We start from the raw sequence: 24,873 nt of genomic DNA, 5'->3' as shown, positions 1-24,873 counted from the left end.
GGAGCATGCTCATATTTTTTGGGGTCAATGGATCAGCATGTCCCCATTTCCCATGATGCATCAGGCACATGTCTAAATGGAAGACGCCAGCTGGCAGCATCAGGTGACTCCTACGGGGCAGGTTGCCAGTCATATTGGTTGTCATGCTTCCTGAGTGCTGAGAGGCAAAAAAGGAGCTGGAATCACAGTGGAAACTTTGTATTGGATTTAAATGGAAGTGGGGTACTGCTACTTTATGCTCCTCATAATGTCTTGGCCCATTACATGCCATCAGTTAAAGTTCAGGTTCAGTCAGTACCAAATGATTACCTGACCTAATGCTTCTAATGCACTTATGAGCAGTTTGACCATATCAATGTAGGATTTATGTTATGCATCATGTACTTATTTATGTGTCTCAAGTTTGGATTTAGAGTTTAAAGATTAAATGGAATTTTTTACTTTTGACAAGGTAATCTTGAAATATATATATATTTTTAAATTTCATAATTTGTTAAAAGCCTGTTCCCCTTATTCAATTAAGTACACAATGCCAGGATTTCATACTCATTTCAGCTTTTCATCTAGTAGAATCTGCTGGACACTATTGAGGAAGATAAATATTTCTACATGTTTTACAACAGTTGATAATCTGATAAATGGATGCGCTGTTCCAAAATAAACGGATGGCAGGAATCAACGTAACTACGCATTAGATGATGCAATCAGTATGGAGGAGCCTTGTGTGTTGATATTTGTTGCTAACTACATTAGTTTTGTTTTTTACTAAAAAAAAGTATGTTCTGAATAGTATGTAGTATGATAAGTGCTTAGTATTTATTTTTAGTCGGGAGTAGGCAAGACAGAAGGCAAATGTATTTTCAATTAAGATCTGAATATTCTCTCATTAACTCACAACTTGAACCTTTATTTAACCCCTTCTCCTCTCACAATACTACCTTTCATTTAGCTGATAGAGATCAGATAAAGCCAGGCATTCTGGGATGGAGTCGATGCGCTGTGTCGATATTGAATTAAGTTTGGCTAAGGATATTCCGCTGTTCCCTTGGCAGGGGACAGTACAGCGAGGCTTGACTCAGTAGAGGAATCTGGCTCCGGGAATGTGCCCTGTAACGTCTGGAACATTGGTGTGAGGAGGACGAAGGGAAACACTGGTGGACAGGCAGCCAATTAGGGATCTCATCCCTAGAGTTCCCAGAGTGCAATACCTGCCTGTGTCATAGAACCAGAAGAGGAAATGATACTTTTTCATGCCGTTAGGAACACTGAAAGGAATTCCATCTTATGAACTTTACTACTGGCATGCAAAAATAACATTGGGGATTGTATTAACAGAGGAGTAATGAACAAATAGGTTAGAGTGTCGTTGAGGAAACATTGTAATTACGTCCATGTTTTCCTGCCAAGTGATCACAGCATAATTAAGAACCATACATACAACATTGAAGTGGACCTCATCAGAATATTTTTTTGCATCCCAAATGACACCCTATTCCCTACATAGTGCACTGATTTTGACCAGAGCTCTATGGGCCGTGGTTGAAAGTAGTGCACTAAATATGGGATAGGGTGCCATTTGGGACATAGGCTATGTGTGGGCAGCTGAAACCCAACAGGGAACCGCTAGATGAAAGAACCTGGGGAAGTCCTTGAAAGTCAGCAGTATTACCCAGTCGCCTACAATCCACCTAATTGGAATATCACTGTGGCTTTCTGTAGGATCAGCTGGGTACACCCATTGGGGCATTTGGCTGGGGTGTACACTTGAAAGTTAGAACCAGAAACAGAAAGATCATTATTTGTCTAATAATTGGGGGTCTTGAAGAGAGAAATTGGGGCCACACGGGAAAGAACGGAATGGTTTCTGGTCTAAGTCTGTCGCTGGTAGTATATGCATATGACATAGTTAGGGCCAGTAATATGATATGGTTAGGGCTGCAGCAGTAATATGACATGGTTAGGGCCAGTAATATGACATGGTTAGGGCTGCAGCAGTAATATGACATGGTTAGGGCCAGTAATATGACATGGTTAGGGCCAGTAATATGACATGGTTAGGGCCAGTAATATGACATGGCTAGGGCCAGTAATGTGACATGGTTAGGGCTGCAGCAGTAATATGACATGTTTAGGGCCAGTAATGTGACATGGTTAGGGCCAGTAATGTGACATGGTTAGGGCCAGTAATATGACATGGTTAGGGCCAGTAATATGACATGGTTAGGGCTGCAGCAGTAATATGACATGGTTAGTGCCAGTAATATGACATGGTTAGGGCTACAGCAGTAATATGACATGGTTAGGGCTGCAGCAGTAATATGACATGGTTAGGGCCAGTAATATGACATGGTTAGGGCCAGTAATATGACATGGTTAGGGCCAGTAATATGACATGGTTAGGGACAGTAATATGACATGGTTAGGGTCAGTGATATGACATGGTTAGTGCCAGTAATATGACATGGTTAGGGCCAGTAATATGACATGGTTAGGGCCAGTAATATGACATGGTTTGGGCTGTAGCAGTAATGTGACATGGTTAGGGCCAGTAATATGACATGGTTAGGGCCAGTAATATGACATGGTTAGGGCCAGTAATGTGACATGGTTAGGGCCAGTAATATGACATGGTTAGGGCCAGTAATATGACATGGTTAGGGCCAGTAATGTGACATGGTTAGGGCTGCAACAGTAATATGACATGGTTAGGGCCAGTAATATGACATAGTTAGGGCCAGTAATATGGCATGGTTAGGGCCAGTAATATGACATGGTTAAGGCTGCAGCAGTAATATGACATGGTTAGGGCTACAGCAGTAATATGACATGGTTAGGGCCAGTAATATGGCATGGTTAGAGCCAGTAATATGACATGGTTAGGGCTGCAGCAGTAATATGACATGGTTAGGGCCAGTAATGTGACATGGTTAGGGCTGAAACAGTAATATGACATGGTTAGGGCTGCAGCAGTAATATGACATGGTTAGGGCTGCACCAGTAATCTGACATGGTTAGGGCCAGTAATATGACATGGTTAGGGCCAGTAATATGACATGGTTAGGGCCAGTAATATGACATGGTTAGGGCTGCAGCAGTAATATGACATGGTTAGGGCCAGTAATATGACATGGTTAGGGCCAGTAATGTGACATAGGGCCAGTAATATGACATGGTTAGGGCCAGTAATATGACATGGCTAGGGCCAGTAATGTGACATGGTTAGGGCTGCAGCAGTAATATGACATGGTTAGGGCCAGTAATATGACATGGTTAGGGCCAGTAATGTGACATAGTTAGGGCTGCAGCAGTAATATGACATGGTTAGGGCTGCAGCAGTAATATGACATGGTTAGGGCCAGTAATATGACATAGTTAGGGCCAGTAATATGGCATGGTTATGGCCAGTAATATGACATGGTTAGGGCTGCAGCAGTAATATGACATGGTTAGGGCCAGTAATATGGCATGGTTATGGCCAGTAATATGACATGGTTAGGGCTGCAGCAGTAATATGACATGGTTAGGGCCAGTAATATGACATGGTTAGGGCTGCAGCAGTAATATGACATGGTTAGGGACAGTAATATGACATGTTTAGGGCTGCAGCAGTAATATGACATGGTTAGGGCCAGTAATGTGACATGGTTAGGGCCAGTAATATGAAGTGGTTAGGGCTGCAGCAGTAATATGACATGTTTAGGGCTGCAGCAGTAATATGACATGGTTAGGGCCAGTAATATGACATGGTTAGGGCCAGTAATGTGACTTGGTTAGGGCCAGTAATATGACATGGTTAGGGCCAGTAATATGACATGGTTAGGGCCAGTATGTCACGCCCTGGTCAAAGTATTTTGTGTTCATCTTTATGTATTTGGTCAGGCCAGGGTGTGGCATGGGGTTTTTGTAATTGTGGTGTGTTTGTCTTGGGGTTTTGGTGGTGGTATTGGGATTGTAGCTTAGTGGGTTGTCTAGCAAAGTCTATGGCTGTCTGGAGTGGTTCTCAATCAGAGGCAGATGCTTATCGTTGTCTCTGATTGGGAACCATATTTAGGCAGCCATATTCTTTGAGTTTGTCGTGGGTGATTGTCCTTAGTGTCCTATGTGTACTCTCTGTTAGTTTGCACCAGTTAGGCTGTTTCGGTTTTGTTTATTGTTTTTTTGTAAGTTCGTGTTTCTTTGTGGTATTAAACATGGATCGCAATCGACACGCTGCAGTTTGGTCCGACTCTCCTTCATCACCACTAGAAAACCGTTACAGAATCACCCACCAACCAAGGACCAAGCGGCGTGGTAAACAGAGGCAGCAGCAACAGCAGCAGCAGGAGAAGCGACAGGTGCAGCAGGAGCAACAGCAGCAGCAGCAAAGGCAGCAGCAGGAGCAAAGGCAGCAGCAGGAGAAGCAACAGAGGCAGCAGCAGCATTGGGAGAGGCTGCACTCTTTGGATAAATGGACTTGGGAGGAGATCCTTGACGGACAAGGACCCTGGGCAGAGCCATGGATGGAATTGGAGCTGTCGGCGAAGCAGAGTGCTGAGTCTGAGAGTGTGGAGGATGTATTGGACAGAGTAGAAAGAAAGGTGTGGGCTTGGCATAGCATGCACGGCATACCAGTGCCAGCACCACGCATCAGGCCTACAGTGCGTCCCACCTGTTCAGCGCTGCCGGAGCCTTTCTCCTCTACAGCGCTGCTGGAGTCTTCCGCCTGTTCAGCGCAGCCAGAGCCTTTCTCCTCTCCTGCGCGGCCGGAGTCTCCCGCCTGTTCAGCGCAGCCAGTCTACAAGGAGCTGCCAGTCTGTAAGGAGCTGCCAGTCTGTAAGGAGCTGCCAGTCTGTAAGGAGCTGCCAGTCTGTAAGGAGCTGCCGGTCTGCACGGAGCTGCCGGTCTGCACGGAGCTGCCGGTCTGCACGGAGCTGCCGGTCTGCACGGAGCTGCCGGTCTGCACGGGCTGCCGGGTCTGCACGGAGCTGCCGGTCTGCACGGAGCTGCCGGTCTGCACGGAGCTGTCAGTCTGCACGGAGCTGTCAGTCTGCACGGAGCTGTCAGTCTGCACGGAGCTGCCAGTCTGCACGGAGCTGCCAGTCTGCACGGAGCTGCCAGTCTGCACAGAGCTGCCAGTCTGCACAGAGCCGCCAGAGCTGCCAGTCTGTAAGAAGCCGCCAGAACTGTCAGCCTACATGGAGCAGCCAGAGCTGTCAGTCTGCATGAAGCAGCCAGAGATGTCAGTCTGCATAGAGCAGCCAGTCTGCATGGAGCAGCCAGTCTGCAAGGAGCTGTCAGTCTGCAAGGAGCTGTCAGTCTGCAAGGAGCTGTCAGTCTGCAAGGAGCTGTCAGTCTGCACGGAGCTGCCAGTCTGCACGGAGCTGCCAGTCTGCACGGAGCTGCCAGTCTGCACGGAGCTACCAGTCTGCACGGAGCTACCAGTCTGCAAGGAGCTGCCAGTCTGTAAGGAGCTGCCAGTCTGCACGGAGCCGCCAGAGCTGTCAGCCTACATGGAGCAGCCAGAGCTGTCAGTCTGCATGAAGCAGCCAGAGATGTCAGTCTGCATAGAGCAGCCAGTCTGCACGGAGCTGTCAGTCTGCAAGGAGCTGTCAGTCTGCAAGGAGCTGCCAGGCTGCAAGGAGCAGCCAGTCAGCACGGAGCCGACAGAGCTGTCAGTCTGTAAGAAGCCGCCAGAGCTGTCAGCCTATATGGAGCAGCTAGTGCTGCCAGTCTGCCCAGCGCCGCCAGTGCCCCCCGTCTGCCCAGCGTCACCAGTCTGCCCAGCGCCGTCAGTCTGCCCAGCATCGCCAGTCTGCCCAGCGTCGCCAGTCTGCCCAGCGCCACCAGTCTGCCCAGCATCGCCAGTCTGCCCAGCATCGCCAGGCTGCCCAGCACTGCCAGTCTGCCTAGCGTCGCCAGTCTGCCCAGCGCCGCCAGGCTGCCCAGCGCCGCCAGATCTGCCAGTCAGCCAGACTCTTCCAGATCTGCCAGTCAGCCAGTCTCTTCCAGATCTGCCAGTCAGCCAGACTCTTCCAGATCTGCCAGTCAACCAGACTCTTCCAGATCTGCCAGTCAACCAGACCCTTCCAGATCTGCCAGTCAACCAGACTCTTCCAGATCTGCCAGTCAACCAGACTCTTCCAGATCTGCCAGTCAACCAGACTCTTCCAGATCTGCCAGTCAGCCAGACTCTTCCAGATCTGCCAGTCAGCCAGTCTCTTCCAGATCTGCCAGTCAGCCAGACTCTTCCAGATCTGCCAGTCAACCAGACTCTTCCAGATCTGCCAGTCAACCAGACCCTTCCAGATCTGCCAGTCAACCAGACTCTTCCAGATCTGCCAGTCAACCAGACTCTTCCAGATCTGCCAGTCAACCAGACTCTTCCAGATCTGCCAGTCAACCAGACTCTTCCAGATCTGCCAGTCAACCAGACTCTTCCAGATCTGCCAGTCAACCAGACTCTTCCAGATCTGCCAGTCAACCAGACTCTTCCAGATCTGCCAGTCAACCAGACTCTTCCAGATCTGCCAGTCAACCAGACTCTTCCAGATCTGCCAGTCAACCAGACTCTTCCAGATCTGCCAGTCAACCAGACTCTTCCAGATCCGCCAGTCAGCCGGGATCTGCCAGAACTGCCAGTCGGCCAGGATCCGCCAGTCACCAGGATCCGCCAGTCTGCCAGGATCAGTTAGATCCGCCATTCAGCCAGGATCCGCCAGTCTGCCAGGATCCGCCAGTCAGCCAGGATCCGCCAGTCAGCCAGGATCCGCCAGTCAGCCAGGATCCGCCAGTCCATGATCCGCCAGTCAGCCAGGATCCGCCAGTCTTTCAGGATCCGCCAGAAGTGCCAGTCAACCAGGATCCGCCAGTCAGCCAGGATCCGCTAGTCTGCCAGGATCCGCCAGTCTGCCAGGATCCGCCAGTCTGCCAGGATCCGCCAGAACTGCCAGTCTGCCAGGATCCGCCAGTCTGCCAGGATCTGCCAGTCAGCCAGGATCTGCCAGTCAGCCAGGATCTGCCAGTCGGCCAGGATCTGCCAGTCGGCCAGGATCTGCCAGTCAGCCAGGATCTGCCAGTCGGCCAGGATCTGCCAGTCGGCCAGGATCTGCCAGTCGGCCAGGATCTGCCAGTCGGCCAGGATCCGCCAGTCTGCCAGGATCAGTTAGATCCGCCAGTCTGCCAGGATCCGCCAGTCTGCCAGGATCCGCCAGTCTGCCAGGATCCGCCAGTCTGCCAGGATCCGCCAGTCAGCCAGGATCCGCCAGTCAGCCAGGATCCGCCAGTCTCCCAGGACCCACCAGTCAGCCAGGATCCGCCAGAAGTGCCAGTCAGCCAGGATCTGCCGGAACCACCAGCCAGCCAGGATCTGGTAGATCCATCAACCTGCCTGAGCTTCCTCTCACTCCTGAGCTTCCTCTCACTCCTGAGCTTCCTCTCACTCCTGAGCTTCCTCTCACTCCTGAGCTTTCTCTCACTCCCGAGCTTCCCCTCAGTCCCGAGCTGCCTCAGTCCCGAGCTGTCCTTCAGTCCCGATCTGCTCCTCAGTCCAGTGGGGTTCTGGGTGAGGACTACTAGGCCATGGTCGGCGGCGAGGGTGGACTATCCAGGGACGAAGGGAGAGGGGACTAAGACATTAAATGAGTGGGGTCCACGTCCCGCGCCCGAGCCGCCACCATGGACAGACGCCCACCCGGACCCTCCCTATTGTTTTGAGGTGCGTTCGGGAGTCCGCACCTTAGGGGGTTCTGTCATGGTCAAAGTATTTTGTGTTCATCTTTATGTATTTGGTCAGGCCAGGGTGTGGCATGGGGTTTTTGTAATTGTGGTGTGTTTGTCTTGGGGTTTTGGTGGTGGTATTGGGATTGTAGCTTAGTGGGTTGTCTAGCAAAGTCTATGGCTGTCTGGAGTGGTTCTCAATCAGAGGCAGATGCTTATCGTTGTCTCTGATTGGGAACCATATTTAGGCAGCCATATTCTTTGAGTTTGTCGTGGGTGATTGTCCTTAGTGTCCTATGTGTACTCTCTGTTAGTTTGCACCAGTTAGGCTGTTTCGGTTTTGTTTATTGTTTTTTTGTAAAGTTCGTGTTTCTTTGTGGTATTAAACATGGATCGCAATCGACACGCTGCAGTTTGGTCCGACTCTCCTTCATCACCACTAGAAAACCGTTACACAGTAATATGACATGTTTAGGGCTGCAGCAGTAATATGACATGGTTAGGGCTGCAGCAGTAATATGACATGGTTAGGGCTGCAACAGTAATATGACATGGTTAGGGCCAGTAATAAGACATGGTTAGGGCCAGTAATATGACATGGTTAGGGCCAGTAATGTGACATGGTTAGGGCCAGTAATATGACATGGTTAGGGCCAATAATATGACACAGTTAGGGCCAGTAATATGACATGGTTAGGGCCAGTAATATGGCATGGTTAGGGCCAGTAATATGACATGGTTAGGGCTGCAGCAGTAATATGACATGGTTAGGGCTGCAGCAGTAATATGACATGGTTAGGGCTGCAGCAGTAATATGACATGGTTAGGGCTACAGCAGTAATATGACATGGTTAGGGCCAGTAATATGACATGGTTAGGGCCAGTAATGTGACATGGTTAGGGCCAGTAATGTGACATGTTTAGGGCCAGTGATATGACATGGTTAGGGCCAGTAATATTACATGGTTAGGGCCAGTAATATGACATGGTTAGGGCTGCAGCAGTAATATGACATTGTTAGGGCCAGTAATATGACATGGTTAGGGCTAGACCAGTAATCTGACATGGTTAGGGCCAGTAATATGACATGGATAGGGCCAGTAATATGACATGGTTAGGGCTGCGGCAGTAATATGACATGGTTAGGGCTGCAACAGTAATATGACATGGTTAGGGCTGCAGCAGTAATATGACATGGTTAGGGCTGCAACAGTAATATGACAGGGTTAGGGCTGCAGCACTAATATGACATGGTTAGGGCTGCAACAGTAATATGACATCGTTAGGGCCAGTAATATGACATGGTTAGGGCCAGTAATATGACATGGTTAGGGCCAGTAATATGACATGGTTAGGGCCAGTAATATGGCATGGTTAGGGCCAGTAATGTGGCATGGTTAGGACCAGTAATATGACATGGTTAAGGCCAGTAATATGACATGGTTAGGGCCAGTAAGGTGACATGGTTAGGGCCAGTAATATGACATGGTTAGGGCCAGTAATATGACATGGTTACGGCTGTAACAGTAATGTGACATGGTTAGGGCCAGTAATATGACATGGTTAGGGCCAATGATGTGACATGGTTAGGGCTGCAACAGTAATATGACATGGTTAGGGCCAGTAATATGACATGGTTAGGGCCAGTAATGTGACATGGTTAAGGCCAGTAATATGACATGGTTAGGGCCAGTAATATGACATGGTTAGGGCTGCAACAGTAATATGACATGGTTAGGGCTGCAACAGTAATATGACATGGTTAGGGCTGCAGCAGTAATATGACATGGTTATGGCCAGTAATATGACATGGTTAGGGCCAGTAATATGACATGGTTAGGGCCAGTAATATGACATGGTTAGGGCCAGTAATATGACATGGTTAGGGCCAGTAATATGGCATGGTTAGGGCCAGTAATGTGGCATGGTTAGGGCCAGTAATATGACATGGTTAAGGCCAGTAATATGACATGGTTAGGGCCAGTAAGGTGACATGGTTAGGGCCAGTAATATGACATGGTTAGGGCCAGTAATATGACATGGTTACGGCTGCAACAGTAATATGACATGGTTAGGGCCAGTAATATGACATGGTTAGGGCCAGTAATGTGACATGGTTAGGGCCAGTAATATGACATGGTTAGGGCCAGTAATATGACATGGTTAGGGCTGCAACAGTAATATGACATGGTTAGGGCTGCAACAGTAATATGACATGGTTAGGGCTGCAGCAGTAATATGACATGGTTAGGGCTGCAACAGTAATATGACATGGTTAGGGCTGCAACAGTAATATGACATGGTTAGGGCCAGTAATATGACATGGTTAGGGCCAGTAATATGACATGGTTAGGGCCAGTAATATGACATGGTTAGGGCCAGTAATATGACATGGTTAGGGCTGCAGCAGTAATATGACATGGTTAGGGCCAGTAATGTGACATGGTTAGGGCCAGTAATATGGCATGGTTAGAGCCAGTAATATGACATGGTTAGGGCTGCAGCAGTAATATGACATGGTTAGGGCCAGTAATGTGACATGGTTAGGGCTGAAACAGTAATATGACATGGTTAGGGCTGCAGCAGTAATGTGACATGGTTAGGGCTAGACCAGTAATCTGACATGGTTAGGGCCAGTAATATGACATGGATAGGGCCAGTAATATGGCATGGTTATGGCCAGTAATATGACATGGTTAGGGCTGCAGCAATAATATATCATGGTTAGGGCCAGTAATGTTACATGGTTAGGGCCAGTGATATGACATGGTTAGGGCCAGTAATATGACATGGTTAGGGCTGCAGCAGTGATATGACATGGTTAGGGCTGCAGCAGTAATATGACATGGTTAGGGCCAGTAATATGACATGGTTAGGGCCAGTAATATGGCATGGTTAGGGCTGCAGCAGTAATATGACAAGGTTAGGGCTGCAGCAGTAATATGACATGGTTAGGGCTGCAGCAGTAATATGACATGGTTAGGGCTGCAGCAGTAATATGACATGGCTAGGGCCAGTAATATGACGTAGTTAGGGCCAGTAATATGGCATGGTTAGGGCTGCAGCAGTAATATGACATGGTTTGGGCTGCAGCAGTAATATGACATGGTTAGGGCCAGTAATATGACATGGTTAGGGCCAGTAATATGACATAGATAGGGCCAGTAATATGGCATGGTTAGGGCCAGTAATGTGGCATGGTTCGGGCCAGTAATATGACATGGTTAAGGCCAGTAATATGACATGGTTAGGGCCAGTAATGTGACATGGTTAGGGCCAGTAATATGACATGGTTAGGGACAGTAATATGACATGGTTAGGGACAGTAATATGACATGGTTACGGCTGCAACAGTAATATGACATGGTTAGGGCCAGTAGTGTGACATGGTTAGGGCCAGTAATATGACATGGTTAGGGCCAGTAATATGACATGGTTACGGCTGCAACAGTAATGTGACATGGTTAGGGACAGTAATATGACATGGTTAGGGACAGTAATATGACATGGTTAGGGCTGCAGCAGTAATATGACATGGTTAGGGCTGCAACAGTAATATGACATGGTTAGGGCCAGTAATATGACATGGTTAGGGCCAGTAAAATAACATGGTTAGGGCTGCAGCAGTAATATGACATGGTTAGGGCCAGTAATATGACATGGTTAGGGCCAGTAATATGACATGGTTAGGGCCAGTAATGTGACATGGTTAGGGCCAGTAATGTGACATGGTTAGGGCCAGTAATATGACATGGTTAGGGCTGCAACAGTAATATGACATTGTTAGGGCCAGTAATATGACATGGTTAGGGCTGCAGCAGTAATATGACATGGTTAGGGCCAGTAAAATGACATAGTTAGGGCCAGTAATATGGCATGGTTAGGGCCAGTAATATGACATGTTTAAGGTTGCAGCAGTAATATGACATGGTTAGGGCTACAGCAGTAATATGACATGGTTATGGCCAGTAATATGGCATGGTTATGGCCAGTAATATTACATGGTTAGGGCTGCAGCAGTAATATGACATGGTTAGGGCTGCAACAGTAATATGACATGGTTAGGGACAGTAATATGACATGGTTAGGGCCAGTAATGTGACGTGGTTAGGGCCAGTAATATGACATGGTTAGGGACAGTAATATGACATGGTTAGGGACAGTAATATGACATGGTTAGGGCTGCAGCAGTAATATGACATGTTTAGGGCTGCAGCAGTAATATGACATGGTTAGGGCCAGTAATATGACATGGTTAGGGCCAGTAATATGACATGGATAGGGCTGCAGCAGTAATATGACATGGTTAGGGCCAGTAATATGACATGGTTAGGGCCAGTAATATGACATGGTTAGGGCCAGTAATGTGACATGTTTAGGGCCAGTAATATGACATGGTTAGGGCTGCAGCAGTAATATGTAATGGTTAGGGCCAGTAATATGACATGGATAGGGCTGCAGCAGTAATATGACATGGTTAGGGCCAGTAATGTGACATGTTTAGGGCCAGTAATATGACATGGTTAGGGCTGCGGCAGTAATATGACATGGTTAGGGCTGCAACAGTAATATGACATGGTTAGGGCTGCAGCACTAATATGACATGGTTAGGGCTGCAACAGTAATATGACATGGTTAGGGCCAGTAATATGACATGGTTAGGGCCAGTAATATGACATGGTTAGGGCCAGTAATATGACATGGTTAGGGCCAGTAATATGGCATGTTTTGGGCCAGTAATGTGGCATGGTTAGGGCCAGTAATATGACATGGTTAAGGCCAGTAATATGACATGGTTAGGGCCAGTAAGGTGACATGGTTAGGGCCAGTAATATGACATGGTTAGGGCCAGTAATATGACATGGTTAGGGCCAGTAATATGACATGGTTACGGCCAGTAATGTGACATGGTTAGGGCCAGTAATATGACATGGTTAGGGCCAGTAATGTGACATGGTTAGGGCTGCAACAGTAATATGACATGGTTAGGGCCAGTAATATGACATGGTTCGGGCCAGTAATATGACATGGTTAGGGCCAGTAATATGACATGGTTAGGGCCAGTAATATGACATGGTTAGGGCTGCAGCAGTAATATGACATGGTTAGGGCCAGTAATGTGACATGGTTAGGGCCAGTGATATGACATGGTTAGGGCCAGTAATATGACATGGTTAGGGCCAGTAATATGACATGGTTAGGGCCAGTAATATGACATGGTTAGGGCTGCAGCAGTGATATGACATGGTTAGGGCTGCAGCAGTAATATGACATGGTTAGGGCTGCAGCAGTAATATGACATGGTTAGGGCTGCAGCAGTAATATGACATGGTTAGGGCTGCAGCAGTAATATGACATGGCTAGGGCCAGTAATATGACGTAGTTAGGGCCAGTAATATGGCATGGTTAGGGCTGCAGCAGTAATATGACATGGTTAGGGCTGCAGCAGTAATATGACATGGTTAGGGCCAGTAATATGACATGGTTAGGGCCAGTAATATGACATAGATAGGGCCAGTAATATGGCATGGTTAGGGCCAGTAATGTGGCATGGTTCGGGCCAGTAATATGACATGGTTAGGGCCAGTAATGTGACATGGTTAGGGCCAGTAATATGACATGGTTAGGGACAGTAATATGACATGGTTAGGGACAGTAATATGACATGGTTACGGCTGCAACAGTAATATGACATGGTTAGGGCCAGTAATGTGACATGGTTAGGGCCAGTAATATGACATGGTTAGGGACAGTAATATGACATGGTTACGGCTGCAACAGTAATATGACATGGTTAGGGCCAGTAATGTGACATGGTTAGGGCCAGTAATATGACATGGTTAGGGACAGTAATATGACATGGTTAGGGACAGTAATATGACATGGTTAGGGCTGCAGCAGTAATATGACATGGTTAGGGCTGCAGCAGTAATATGACATGGTTAGGGCCAGTAATATGACATGGTTAGGGCCAGTAATATGACATGGTTAGGGCCAGTAATGTGACATGGTTAGGGCCAGTAATGTGACATGGTTAGGGCCAGTAATATGACATGGTTAGGGCTGCAACAGTAATATGACATGGTTAGGGCCAGTAATATGACATGGTTAGGGCTGCAGCAGTAATATGACATGGTTAGGGCCAGTAAAATGACATAGTTAGGGCCAGTAATATGGCATGGTTAGGGCCAGTAATATGACATGGTTAAGGCTGCAGCAGTAATATGACATGGTTAGGGCTACAGCAGTAATATGACATGGTTAGGGCCAGTAATATGGCATGGTTATGGCCAGTAATATTACATGGTTAGGGCTGCAGCAGTAATATGACATGGTTAGGGCTGCAACAGTAATATGACATGGTTAGGGACAGTAATATGACATGGTTAGGGCCAGTAATGTGACGTGGTTAGGGCCAGTAATATGACATGGTTAGGGCAGTAATATGACATGGTTAGAGCCAGTAATATGACATGGTTAGGGCTGCAACAGCAATATGACATGGTTAGGGCCAGTAATATGACATGGTTAGGGCCAGTAATATGACATGGTTAGGGCTGCAGCAGTAATATGACATGGTTAGGGCTGCAACAGTAATATGACATGGTTAGGGCCAGTAATATGACATGGTTAGGGCCAGTAATGTGACATGGTTAGGGACAGTAATATGACATGGTTAGGGACAGTAATATGACATGGTTAGGGACAGTAATATGACATGGTTAGGGCTGCAGCAGTAATATGAAATGGTTAGGGCTGCAACAGTAATATGACATGGTTAGGGCCAGTAATATGACATGGTTAGGGACAGTAATATGACATGGTTAGGGCCAGTAATATGACATGGTTAGGGACAGTAATATGACATGGTAGGGCCAGTAATATGACATGGTTAGGGACAGTAAATCAAATCAAATCAAATCCAATTTTATTTGTCACATACACATGGTTAGCAGATGTTAATGCGAGTGTAGCGAAATGCTTGTGCTTCTAGTTCCGACAATGCAGTAATAACGAACAAGTAATCTAACTAACAATTCCAAAAAACTACTGTCTTATACACAGTGTAAGGTGATAAAGAATATGTACATAAGGATATATGAATGAGTGATGGTACAGAGCAGCATAGGCAAGATACAGTAGATGATATCGAGTACAGTATATACATATGAGATGAGTATGTAAACCAAGTGGCATAGTTAAAGTGGCTAGTGATACATGTATTACATAAGGATGCAGTCGATGATATAGAGTACAGTATATACGTATGCATATGAGATGAATAATGTAGGGTAAGTAACATTATATAAGGTAGCATTGTTTAAAGTGGCTAGTGATATATTTACATCATTTCCCATCAATTCCCATTATTAAGTGGCTGGAGTTGAGTCAGTGTCATTGACAGTGTGTGTGCAGCAGCCACTCAATGTTAGTGGTGGCTGTTTAACAGTCTGATGGCCTAATATGACATGGTTAGGGCCAGTAATATGACATGGTTAGGGCCAGTAATGTGACATGGTTAGGGCTGCAGCAGTAATATGACATGGTTAGGGCCAGTAATATGACATGGTTAGGGCCAGTAATATGACATGGTTAGGGCTGCAGCAGTAATATGACATGGTTAGGGCCAGTAATATGACATGGTTAAGGCCAGTAATATGACATGGTTAGGGCTGCAGCAGTGATATGACATGGTTAGGGCTGCAGCAGTGATATGACGTGGTTAGGGCTGCAGCAGTACGAATCCCTAATGTTCCGTGTCGCTAAACAGGGGCAATCCATTAGGAGTAGTGTGGTACTGATCCATCTGGAGTAGAGTGGTACCTCTCCATCAGGAGTGGAGTGGTACTGCTCCATCAGGAGTAGAGTGGTACAGTCACATCTGGAGAAGAGTGGTACTGTTCCATCAGGAGTAGACTGGTACTGTTCCATCAGGAGTAGAGTGGTTCTGTTACATCTGGAGTACAGTTAGTCTGATCCATCTGAAGTAGAATGGTATGGTCCATCTGGAGTAGAGTTAGTCCGATCTATCTGGAGTAGAGTGGTACTGTTCCATCTGGAGTAGAGTTAGTCATATCCATCTGGAGTAGAGAGGTACTGATCCATCTGGAGTAGAGAGGTACTGATCCATCTGGATTAGAGTTAGTCTGATCCATCTGGAGTATAGTTAGCCTATCCATCTGGAGTAGAGTGGTACTGTTCCATCTGGATTAGAGTTAGTCTGATCCATCTGGAGTATAGTTAGTCTTATCCATCTGGAGTAGCATTGGTCTATTCCATCTGAAGTAAAGAGGTATTGATTCATCTGGAGTAAAGTTAATCTGATCCATCTGGAGTATAGTTAGTCTGTTCCATCTCCAGTAGAGTTAGTCTGATCCATCTGGAGTAGAGTGGTACTACTCCATCAGGAGTAGAGTCGTACTTTTCCATCGGGAGTAGACTGGTACTGTTCCATCTGGAGTAGAATGGTACTGGTCCATCTGGAGTAGAGTTAGTCTGATCTATCTGGAGTAGAGAGGTACTGATCCATCTGGAATATAGTTAGTCTATTCCAGCTGAAGTAAAGAGGTACTGATTCATCTGGAGTAGAGTTAGTCTTATCCATCTGGAGTAGAGTTAGTCTGATCCATCTGGAGTAGAGTGTTACTGTTCCATCTGGAGTAGAGTGGTACTTCTCCATCTTCAGTAGAGTGGTACCTCTACATCTGGAGTAGAGTGGTACTGCTCCATCTGGAGTAGAGTGGTACCTCTCCATCTGGAGTAGAGAGGTACCTCTCCATCTGGAGTAGAGTTAGTCTGATCCATCTGGAGTAGAGTTAGTTTGTTCCGTCTAGAGTAGAGAGGTACTGTTCCATCTTTAGTAGAGTGGTACATATCCATCTGGAGTAGAGTTAGTTTGTTCCGTCTGGAGTAGAGAGATACTGTTCCATCTTTAGTAGAGTGGTACAATCCATCTGGAGTAGAGTTAGTTTGTTCCGTCTGGAGTAGAGAGATACTGTTCCATCTTTAGTAGAGTGGTACATATCCATCTGGAGTAGAGTTCGTTTTTTTCCATCTGGAGTAGAGAGGTACTGATCCATCTGGAGTAGAATGGTATGGTCCATCTGGAGTAGAGTTAGTCTCTTCCATCTGGAGTAGAGTTAGTCTGTTCCATCTGGAGTAGAGTTAGTCTGTTCCATCTGGAGTAGAGTGGTACTATTCTATCTTTAGTAGAGTGGTACATATCCATCTGGAGTAGAGTTAGTTTGTTCCGTCTGGAGTAGAGAGGTACTGTTCCATCTTTAGTAGAGTGGTACATATCCATCTGGAGTAGAGTTAGTTTGTTCCATCTGGAGTAGAGAGGTACTGATTCATCAGGAGTAGAGTGGTACATATCCATCTGGAGTAGAGTTAGTTTGTTCCATCTGGGGTGGAGTTAGTTTGTTCCATCTGGAGTAGAGAGGTACTGATTCATCAGTAGTAGAGTGCTTCCAGAGTGTTTCCAGTGGCCAGGGCTTAAATGCCCGACACGTTTTCCATTTGCTAAATGTTTCTTGTGGGCCCTCACTTCATGTTGCCAAATTGCTTCTCTGTGCAGTTCTTTCATTCGAGAGCTTAAAACCATTAATTTGCAATTTAAGTGCAGTTACGAAAAAGGAAGCTCGGTGCCGTAATGATAGGGAACAGAATCAAGCAGTACTGCTCGAGGCGCTCCACTTCAGGTGACCCAACATTGGTCGATGTGTTTTATTCTCTGGCTTGTTAGTTCTCTTTGAATAACAGAGTGAATATCCAGGAAAACAGTCAGGCTTTATTAGTTCTCTTTGAATAACAGAGTGAATATCCAGGAAAACAGTCAGGCTTTATTAGTTATCTTTGACTAACAGAGTGAATATCCAGGAAAACAGTCAGGCTTTATTAGTTATCTTTGAATAACAGAGTGAATATCCAGGAAAACAGTCAGGCTTTATTAGTTATCTTTGAATAACAGAGTGAATATCCAGGAAAACAGTCAGGCTTTATTAGTTCTCTTTGACTAACAGAGTGAATATCCAGGAAAACAGTCAGGCTTTATTAGTTATCTTTGAATAACAGAGTGAATATCCAGGAAAACAGTCAGGCTTTATTAGTTATCTTTGACTAACAGAGTGAATATCCAGGAAAACAGTCAGGCTTTATTAGTTATCTTTGACTAACAGAGTGAATATCCAGGAAAACAGTCAGGCTTTATTAGTTATCTTTGACTAACAGAGTGATTATCCAGGAAAACAGTCATGCTTTATTAGTTATCTTTGAATAACAGAGTGAATATCCAGGAAAACAGTCAGGCTTTATTAGTTATCTTTGACTAACAGAGTGATTATCCAGGAAAACAGTCAGGCTTTATTAGTTATCTTTGACTAACAGAGTGAATATCCAGGAAAACAGTCATATCCAGGTCAAATCGCAGATGGCTACCAGCTATTCCTTTCAGAAGGTGATAATGCAATAAGAAAAGAAAACATTTGGGAAGTCGAGCACTGTAATAGAGTCATCTTTTTTTAGCACAGTAAGTTGTTTTGTTTCCTCCAACCCCCCTTGACTTCAAAACAAATATTCTAAAACCAAATGTTATAAACTACAGAAACCCCTCACTATGTTAATGAAGACACATACCCTACCTCAAATCAAATCCAATGTTATTTGTCACATACACATGGTTAGCAGATGATAATGAGAGTGTGGTGAAATGCTTGTGCTTTTAGTTCTGACCATGCAGTAATATGTAACACGCAATCTAACCTAACAATTTCACAACAACTACCTTATACACACAAGTGTAAAGGAATTAATAAGAATATGTACATAAAAATATATGAATGAGTGATGGCCGAACGGCATAGGCAAATGCAGTAGATGGTATCGAGTACAGTATATACATATGAGATGAGTAATGTAGGGTATGTAAACATAAAAGTGGCATTGTTTAAATTGGCTAGTGATACATTTATTACATACATTTTTCCATTATTAAAGTGGCTAGAGTGAGTCAGTATGTTGGCAGCAGCCACTCAATGTTAGTGGTGGCTGTTTAACAGTCTGATGGCCTTGAGATAGAAGCTGTTTTTCAGTCCCTCGGTCCCCGCTTTGATGCACCTGTACTGACCTCGCCTTCTGGATGATAGCGGGGTGAACAGGCAGTGGCTCGGCTGGTTGTTGTCCCTTATGATCTTTTTGGCCCTCATAATATATATCTATGTTAATGAAGACACATACCCTACCTCATAATATATATCTATGTTAGTGAAGACACATACCCTACCTCATAATATATATCTATGTTAGTGAAGACACATACCCTACCTCATAATATATATCTATGTTAGTGAAGACACATACCCTACCTCATAATATATATCTATGTTAGTGAAGACACATACCCTACCTCATAATATATATCTATGTTACTGAAGACACATACCCTACCTCATAATATATATCTATGTTAGTGAAGACACATACCCTACCTCATAATATACATCTATGTTAGTGAAGACACATACCCTACCTCATAATATATATCTATGTTAGTGAAGACACATTCCCTACCTCATAATATATATCTATGTTAGTGAAGACACATTCCCTACCTCATAATATATCTATGTTAGTGAAGACACATACCCTACCTCATAATATATATCTATGTTAGTGAAGACACATACCCTACCTCATAATATATATCTATGTTAGTGAAGACACATTCCCTACCTCATAATATATCTATGTTAGTGAAGACACATACCCTACCTCATAATATATATCTATGTTAGTGAAGACACATACCCTACCTCATAATATATATCTATGTTAGTGAAGACACATACCCTACCTCATAATATATATATATATATCTATGTTAGTGAAGACACATACCCTACCTCATAATATATATCTATGTTAGTGAAGACACATACCCTACCTCATAATATATATATATATATATAATATATATCTATGTTAGTGAAGACACATACCCTACCTCATAATATATATCTATGTTAGTGAAGACACATACCCTACCTCATAATATACATCTATGTTAGTGAAGACACATACCCTACCTCATAATATATATCTATGTTAGTGAAGACACATACCCTACCTCATAATATATATCTATGTTAGTGAAGACACATACCCTACCTCATAATATACATCTATGTTAGTGAAGACACATACCCTACCTCATAATATATATCTATGTTAGTGAAGACACATACCCTACCTCATAATATATATCTATGTTAGTGAAGACACATACCCTACCTCATAATATATATCTATGTTAGTGAAGACACATACCCTACCTCATAATATATATCTATGTTAGTGAAGACACATACCCTACCTCATAATATATATCTATGTTAGTGAAGACACATACCCTACCTCATAATATATATCTATGTTAGTGAAGACACATACCCTACCTCATAATATATATCTATGTTAGTGAAGACACATTCCCTACCTCATAATATATCTATGTTAGTGAAGACACATTCCCTACCTCATAATATATCTATGTTAGTGAAGACACATACCCTACCTCATAATATATATCTATGTTAGTGAAGACACATACCCTACCTCATAATATATTATTAAAATGAAGTGCAGTGCTTCATCCAATATGGCTAACAATAGACGCTACACAGCACAGGGAATTGAAAACATCCCTGCACCACTCCAAGCAGTGCACATTGGATCCAGTGATAGGGTGTAGCAGATATGTAATTATCAGTGCAGTTTAATTAACAGCTCAATTAGTCTGGTCGATGGAGAGGGCAAAGGGTAATAATGGCTCACAGCGGAAACCTCTGTCGGGCAAACACCGAATTAGCCAGCGGTGTCCTTGTATACATCAGCTATGATTAAAGAACATTGCGATATAACATGGGCTACACGTCTTACTGCAGTTATTGACTGGAACGTAAAATATAAAGCATATAGGTAGAAATAAGCTGGTTAGTGTTAAGAGGATCAACATACTATCCCATCACAACATGTTGTGTAATAGCTTATACCGTATACATTTTGAATGGATGTGTGGACATTTCAATGTCATTTTTTTCTGGGCATTTATGTACATCCAAAATCTGTTAATTTTACCTCAAGTTGGGGTAAAAGGGGACCAAGTGTTGAACCAGTCGACATCAGTTCTTCTTTAATATGGATTTAGATTAAGCTGTATCTTGTATAGGTTTTTGGAATTGATGAATGTTCATATTATTTGAGGTCTCCTATCTATCCCTTTTTGTGAAGTTGAGTAGGAGCGTATTATGTAGTTAACTTTTGTGCTGCAGAGTCATTTGACACATCAAAATAGCTCAATGTATAAATTGGGCTGAGGAGATAGGAAGTGATTACGGGTTCATGATACTGCTCGTCTCTCTTCTCTTTATCTGGCTATAATCTGTCATGGTCCTTCAATATATTTCTACTACCGATTAACTCTGTGTATGCTTTCAAACAATCCCAGTGTTATTCCGTTTAATTAAAATGATTAAGACACGGGGATAAATATCTTAGCGGAGTAATTGGTTTCTCTCTAAACCAAAATGATCTCCTTTCTCCTGTCTTCCCGGCAATTACCATAAAAACGCACAAGTAACTGGGCATTTTCTAGAACCTTTTATCACAGCGCATCAAAAGGGTAATTGACTGCTTCTTGTAATGAACACTTGTCCTCAATTCCATCTTTGAATCTTGCTTGTTTTATTGGGAACCTCTCCTGAGCTCTCCTAGCTGGGAAGCTCTACTGAAAGGCTATTATGACCTAGACAATGTGCTGGCTATCAGTATACCGGTTATTAAGCTGTTACAATCCTTACATTAAGCTATGCTTCAAATGAGTATTTAAAGTAGTACACACATTGAGATCCATTAAATTATTCAAACAACACCTGCTTTGTTCCAGGGAATCTGCCTTTAAATAGATCAGAGGATGAGAGTCTGTTCTCTTATTGTATCCATAGACGTCACACTAGACATTCCATTATCGACATGTGCTGACCATGGTGTGTTTTGGTCTTTCCTCAGATGCAGCAGCTCTTCTACGAGAATTACGAGCACAACAAGAAGGGCTTCATCCAGGAGCTCCACAGCAGCAAGATCCACAACGCCATCACACTCCATCCCAACAAGAGGCCTGCCTACCAGTACCGGCTACACGGTTACATGTTGAGCCGCGACATCTCCCGGCTACGCTACCGCACCATCCTCCTGCACCGCGAGGGCCTGGCCATGAGCCGGCTCAGCAATACAGAGGTGCAGTGGGAGGATCAACAGCTGGGGGCGCCACCTTCCTACACGCGCTACCAGCCCGCTGAAAGAGGGGACGTCATCGAGTGGGACTTCCTCACTGGCCGACATCTGTACTCAACGGGGGAGAACCAGATGCCCCGGCAGGGCCTCGGGAGCCTGCTTCGGGCTGCTCTGGAAGACACGGTGCTTCAGGTCATGGAGATGATCAATGAGAACTCCAAAGCCCGCGGGCGTGTTATCGACTTCAAGGAGATCAAGTATGGCTACCGCAGGGTGGACCCCATGCACGGTGCTGAGTACATTCTGGACCTACTACTTCTGTACAAGAAACACAAAGGGCGCAAAGTGACAGTACCTGTTAGGAGGCATGCGTACCTGCAGCAGTCCTTCAGTAGGCCCTTCTTCAGTGAGTCTGAGGAATTGGATGTTGTTGAGCTGGTGGAGGCCATCAACACTGAGTCACAGTCGTTCTCTTTCCTCTCCAACTCCCTCAAGATATTCTCGCCTTTCCAGTTCTCCGAGTCGACCAGGGAGATGCGCGAACGCAGCCAGAGAAAGGTCAACATCCTGGTCCCGCTGACAGGCAGGTACGACATCTTTCTCCGCTTCATGGAGAACTTTGAGAAGATCTGCCTGATCCCCAAACAGAACGTCAAGCTGGCCATTATATTGGTGGACAACGACAGCAACCAGGACAGGGAGAAGCACTTGGACTTGATCAAGGAGTACAGCAACAAGTATCCCAAAGCAGACCTGTCTGTCATCCCCATGACGGGTGACTTCTCCCGGGGGCTGGCTCTGGAGCTGGGATCCTCGCAACTTGACAATGACACACTGCTGTTCTTCTGTGACGTGGACCTAGTCTTTAACGGGGACGCCCTGCAGCGGTGCAGGCACAACACCATCCAAAGGAGACAGGCTTACTATCCCGTTGTCTTTAGTCAGTACGATCCTAAAATTGTCTACGCCGGCAACACCCCTGACGATAGCAGCTTTGTGTTCACCAAGAAAAGTGGCTTCTGGAGGGATTACGGCTTTGGAATCACCTGCATATTTAAAAGTGACTTGCAAAAAGCTGGCGGTTTTGATACGTCGATCCAAGGCTGGGGGTTGGAAGATGTAGACCTGTTCACAAAAGTGATTAACTCCGGTTTAAAAGTGTTCCGCAGCCAGGAACCAGGAATCGTCCACATTTATCACCCTGTTCAGTGCGACACTAGCCTTGAGCCCAAGCAGTACAAAATGTGCCTAGGGTCTAAGGCAAGTACTTATGCATCTTCGATGCAGTTAGCCGAGCTGTGGCTGGAGAAACACTTGGGGGTAGGCTACAACAGAACTTCCACCTGACATTCCTGTTCTCCGTGGCTCCTCAATGGAGGTTACCTCAGTTCTGCATGAGTGCAGACAGCAATGGACTGTGCGTGCTTCTATGTGAGAGAGAAAAAGAGACCAAACTGCAGAGAGAAAGAGAGAGAGTTCAAGGGTACGCTCAATTATCTTTGGTGCAATTTGTTGTGTTCCTCTGGTGATTTGTTTCATCAATTCTCTACAGCGTCTTCCAAAGGACATTGTAATGCCTTTACTCACAGCTTGTTGGGAACTCTGATGTGGTTTGTTTCGTTCCTATTTCCGTTGTTATCATGCGATTCACATGTATGCCTCAGGACCACATCTTTTCATCATCTGGCCATCTCCAATGAATGTGTTCTTAGCAGCCTTCCGTTGGATTAGTTGCACAGAGCGCCCCTCGCCTACTGTGAAAAGGACACTGACAACATCACCAGAGAACAAAAAGCAGTAATAATGTTGATAATAATACTGAAACAATGACAATAATGTTAATAATAAATGTACTGAAAGTACCACAAATGTGCTTTAAAGCTCCCAGATGGGAAACAGACTGTAAACTAGAGTTTTCTAATTCATACAAAGAACCGAAAGTACTTCATCCGCAGTATTTTTTAAAAGAAGCGTGTGAATAATTTTGATGATTGTATCTTTATTTTCTAGTCAAAATATTTACATGGATTTCAGGTACTGGATACCGTCCAACATTTGCTGTGTTCTTAATCTCATTGCAAAGGCCCACATTCTGTCATTCTGTCTGATATGTGACCATGCTTCAATGAACAAAAAGGCATCTTGTCGCCATTAGCTTTGTGGCTTAGAAGTCGTTCAGTTTGCTGGCAAGAACAACTAAGGTATATTAAAATGGGTTATTTATAATAAAACAAATGTTGAAATGCATACTTTTCATATCTGTGTTTATTCTAACTTATAACACTGCATTTAAACCAAAAATTGATTTAATAAGTGTGTATATACATAAAATATGCGCACAAATTATTATATGAATAACATGCAAATTACAGATACAGTATAGTGAAATATAAATATCAAATTGCAGTAGTCATCACAAATTCAGCGGTGTATATTTTACCCCAAAAATGATATTTTAGTGTTGTGTTCATCAGTCCGCTGTTGATACAGTCCCAATGGATTGTGCATGTCAGCATAACCGTTTGAATGACAGACCACTTTAGGTAAAGATCTTAAGCGTGATGAAGATGCGATTTCAATCGTTATGATGCCATTTGTATTATCATCACACTATTGGATTTGAATTGAAAATGCTCTATCTTGAAAACCTTTTGGGACCATATATCATCAGTGGGCTAATGAACAAAATACTGAAAGATGGGGTTTTTTTTTAAATAAAATATCCTGTACAACTATTTTATTCATTAATTCCAATAATAACTTGTTTGAAAGCAAACTGACCTCAAACACTGCCTTCAAACAGCTCAAATAGTTTCCCTAATTTATTAATCATGTGCAGTCCTCATCCATCGACGTTATTGATAATTTACTTGTCTATTCCATACACAC

General features: G+C 44.6%; 1 protein-coding gene across 1 annotated transcript in view; it reads left to right on the top strand.

Moving 5' to 3' along the window:
- chsy3 (chondroitin sulfate synthase 3) overlaps nucleotides 1-24,231 on the top strand; it is a 189,549-nt gene extending 165,318 nt beyond the window's left edge. Inside the window, exon 3 of the mRNA XM_024381463.2 lies at nucleotides 21,760-24,231. Within this exon, the coding sequence (XP_024237231.1) occupies nucleotides 21,760-23,331 (1,572 nt within the window). The 3' untranslated portion in view covers nucleotides 23,332-24,231. The remainder of the gene's footprint in view (nucleotides 1-21,759) is intronic.
- Nucleotides 24,232-24,873: the final 642 nt, after the last annotated feature.

This window comes from Oncorhynchus tshawytscha, linkage group LG20 (genome assembly GCF_018296145.1).
Source record: "Oncorhynchus tshawytscha isolate Ot180627B linkage group LG20, Otsh_v2.0, whole genome shotgun sequence".
Lineage (NCBI taxonomy): Eukaryota > Metazoa > Chordata > Actinopteri > Salmoniformes > Salmonidae > Oncorhynchus > Oncorhynchus tshawytscha.
The sequence above is the reverse complement of the archived record's forward strand: the minus strand, read 5'-3'. Positions and strand labels throughout refer to the sequence as shown.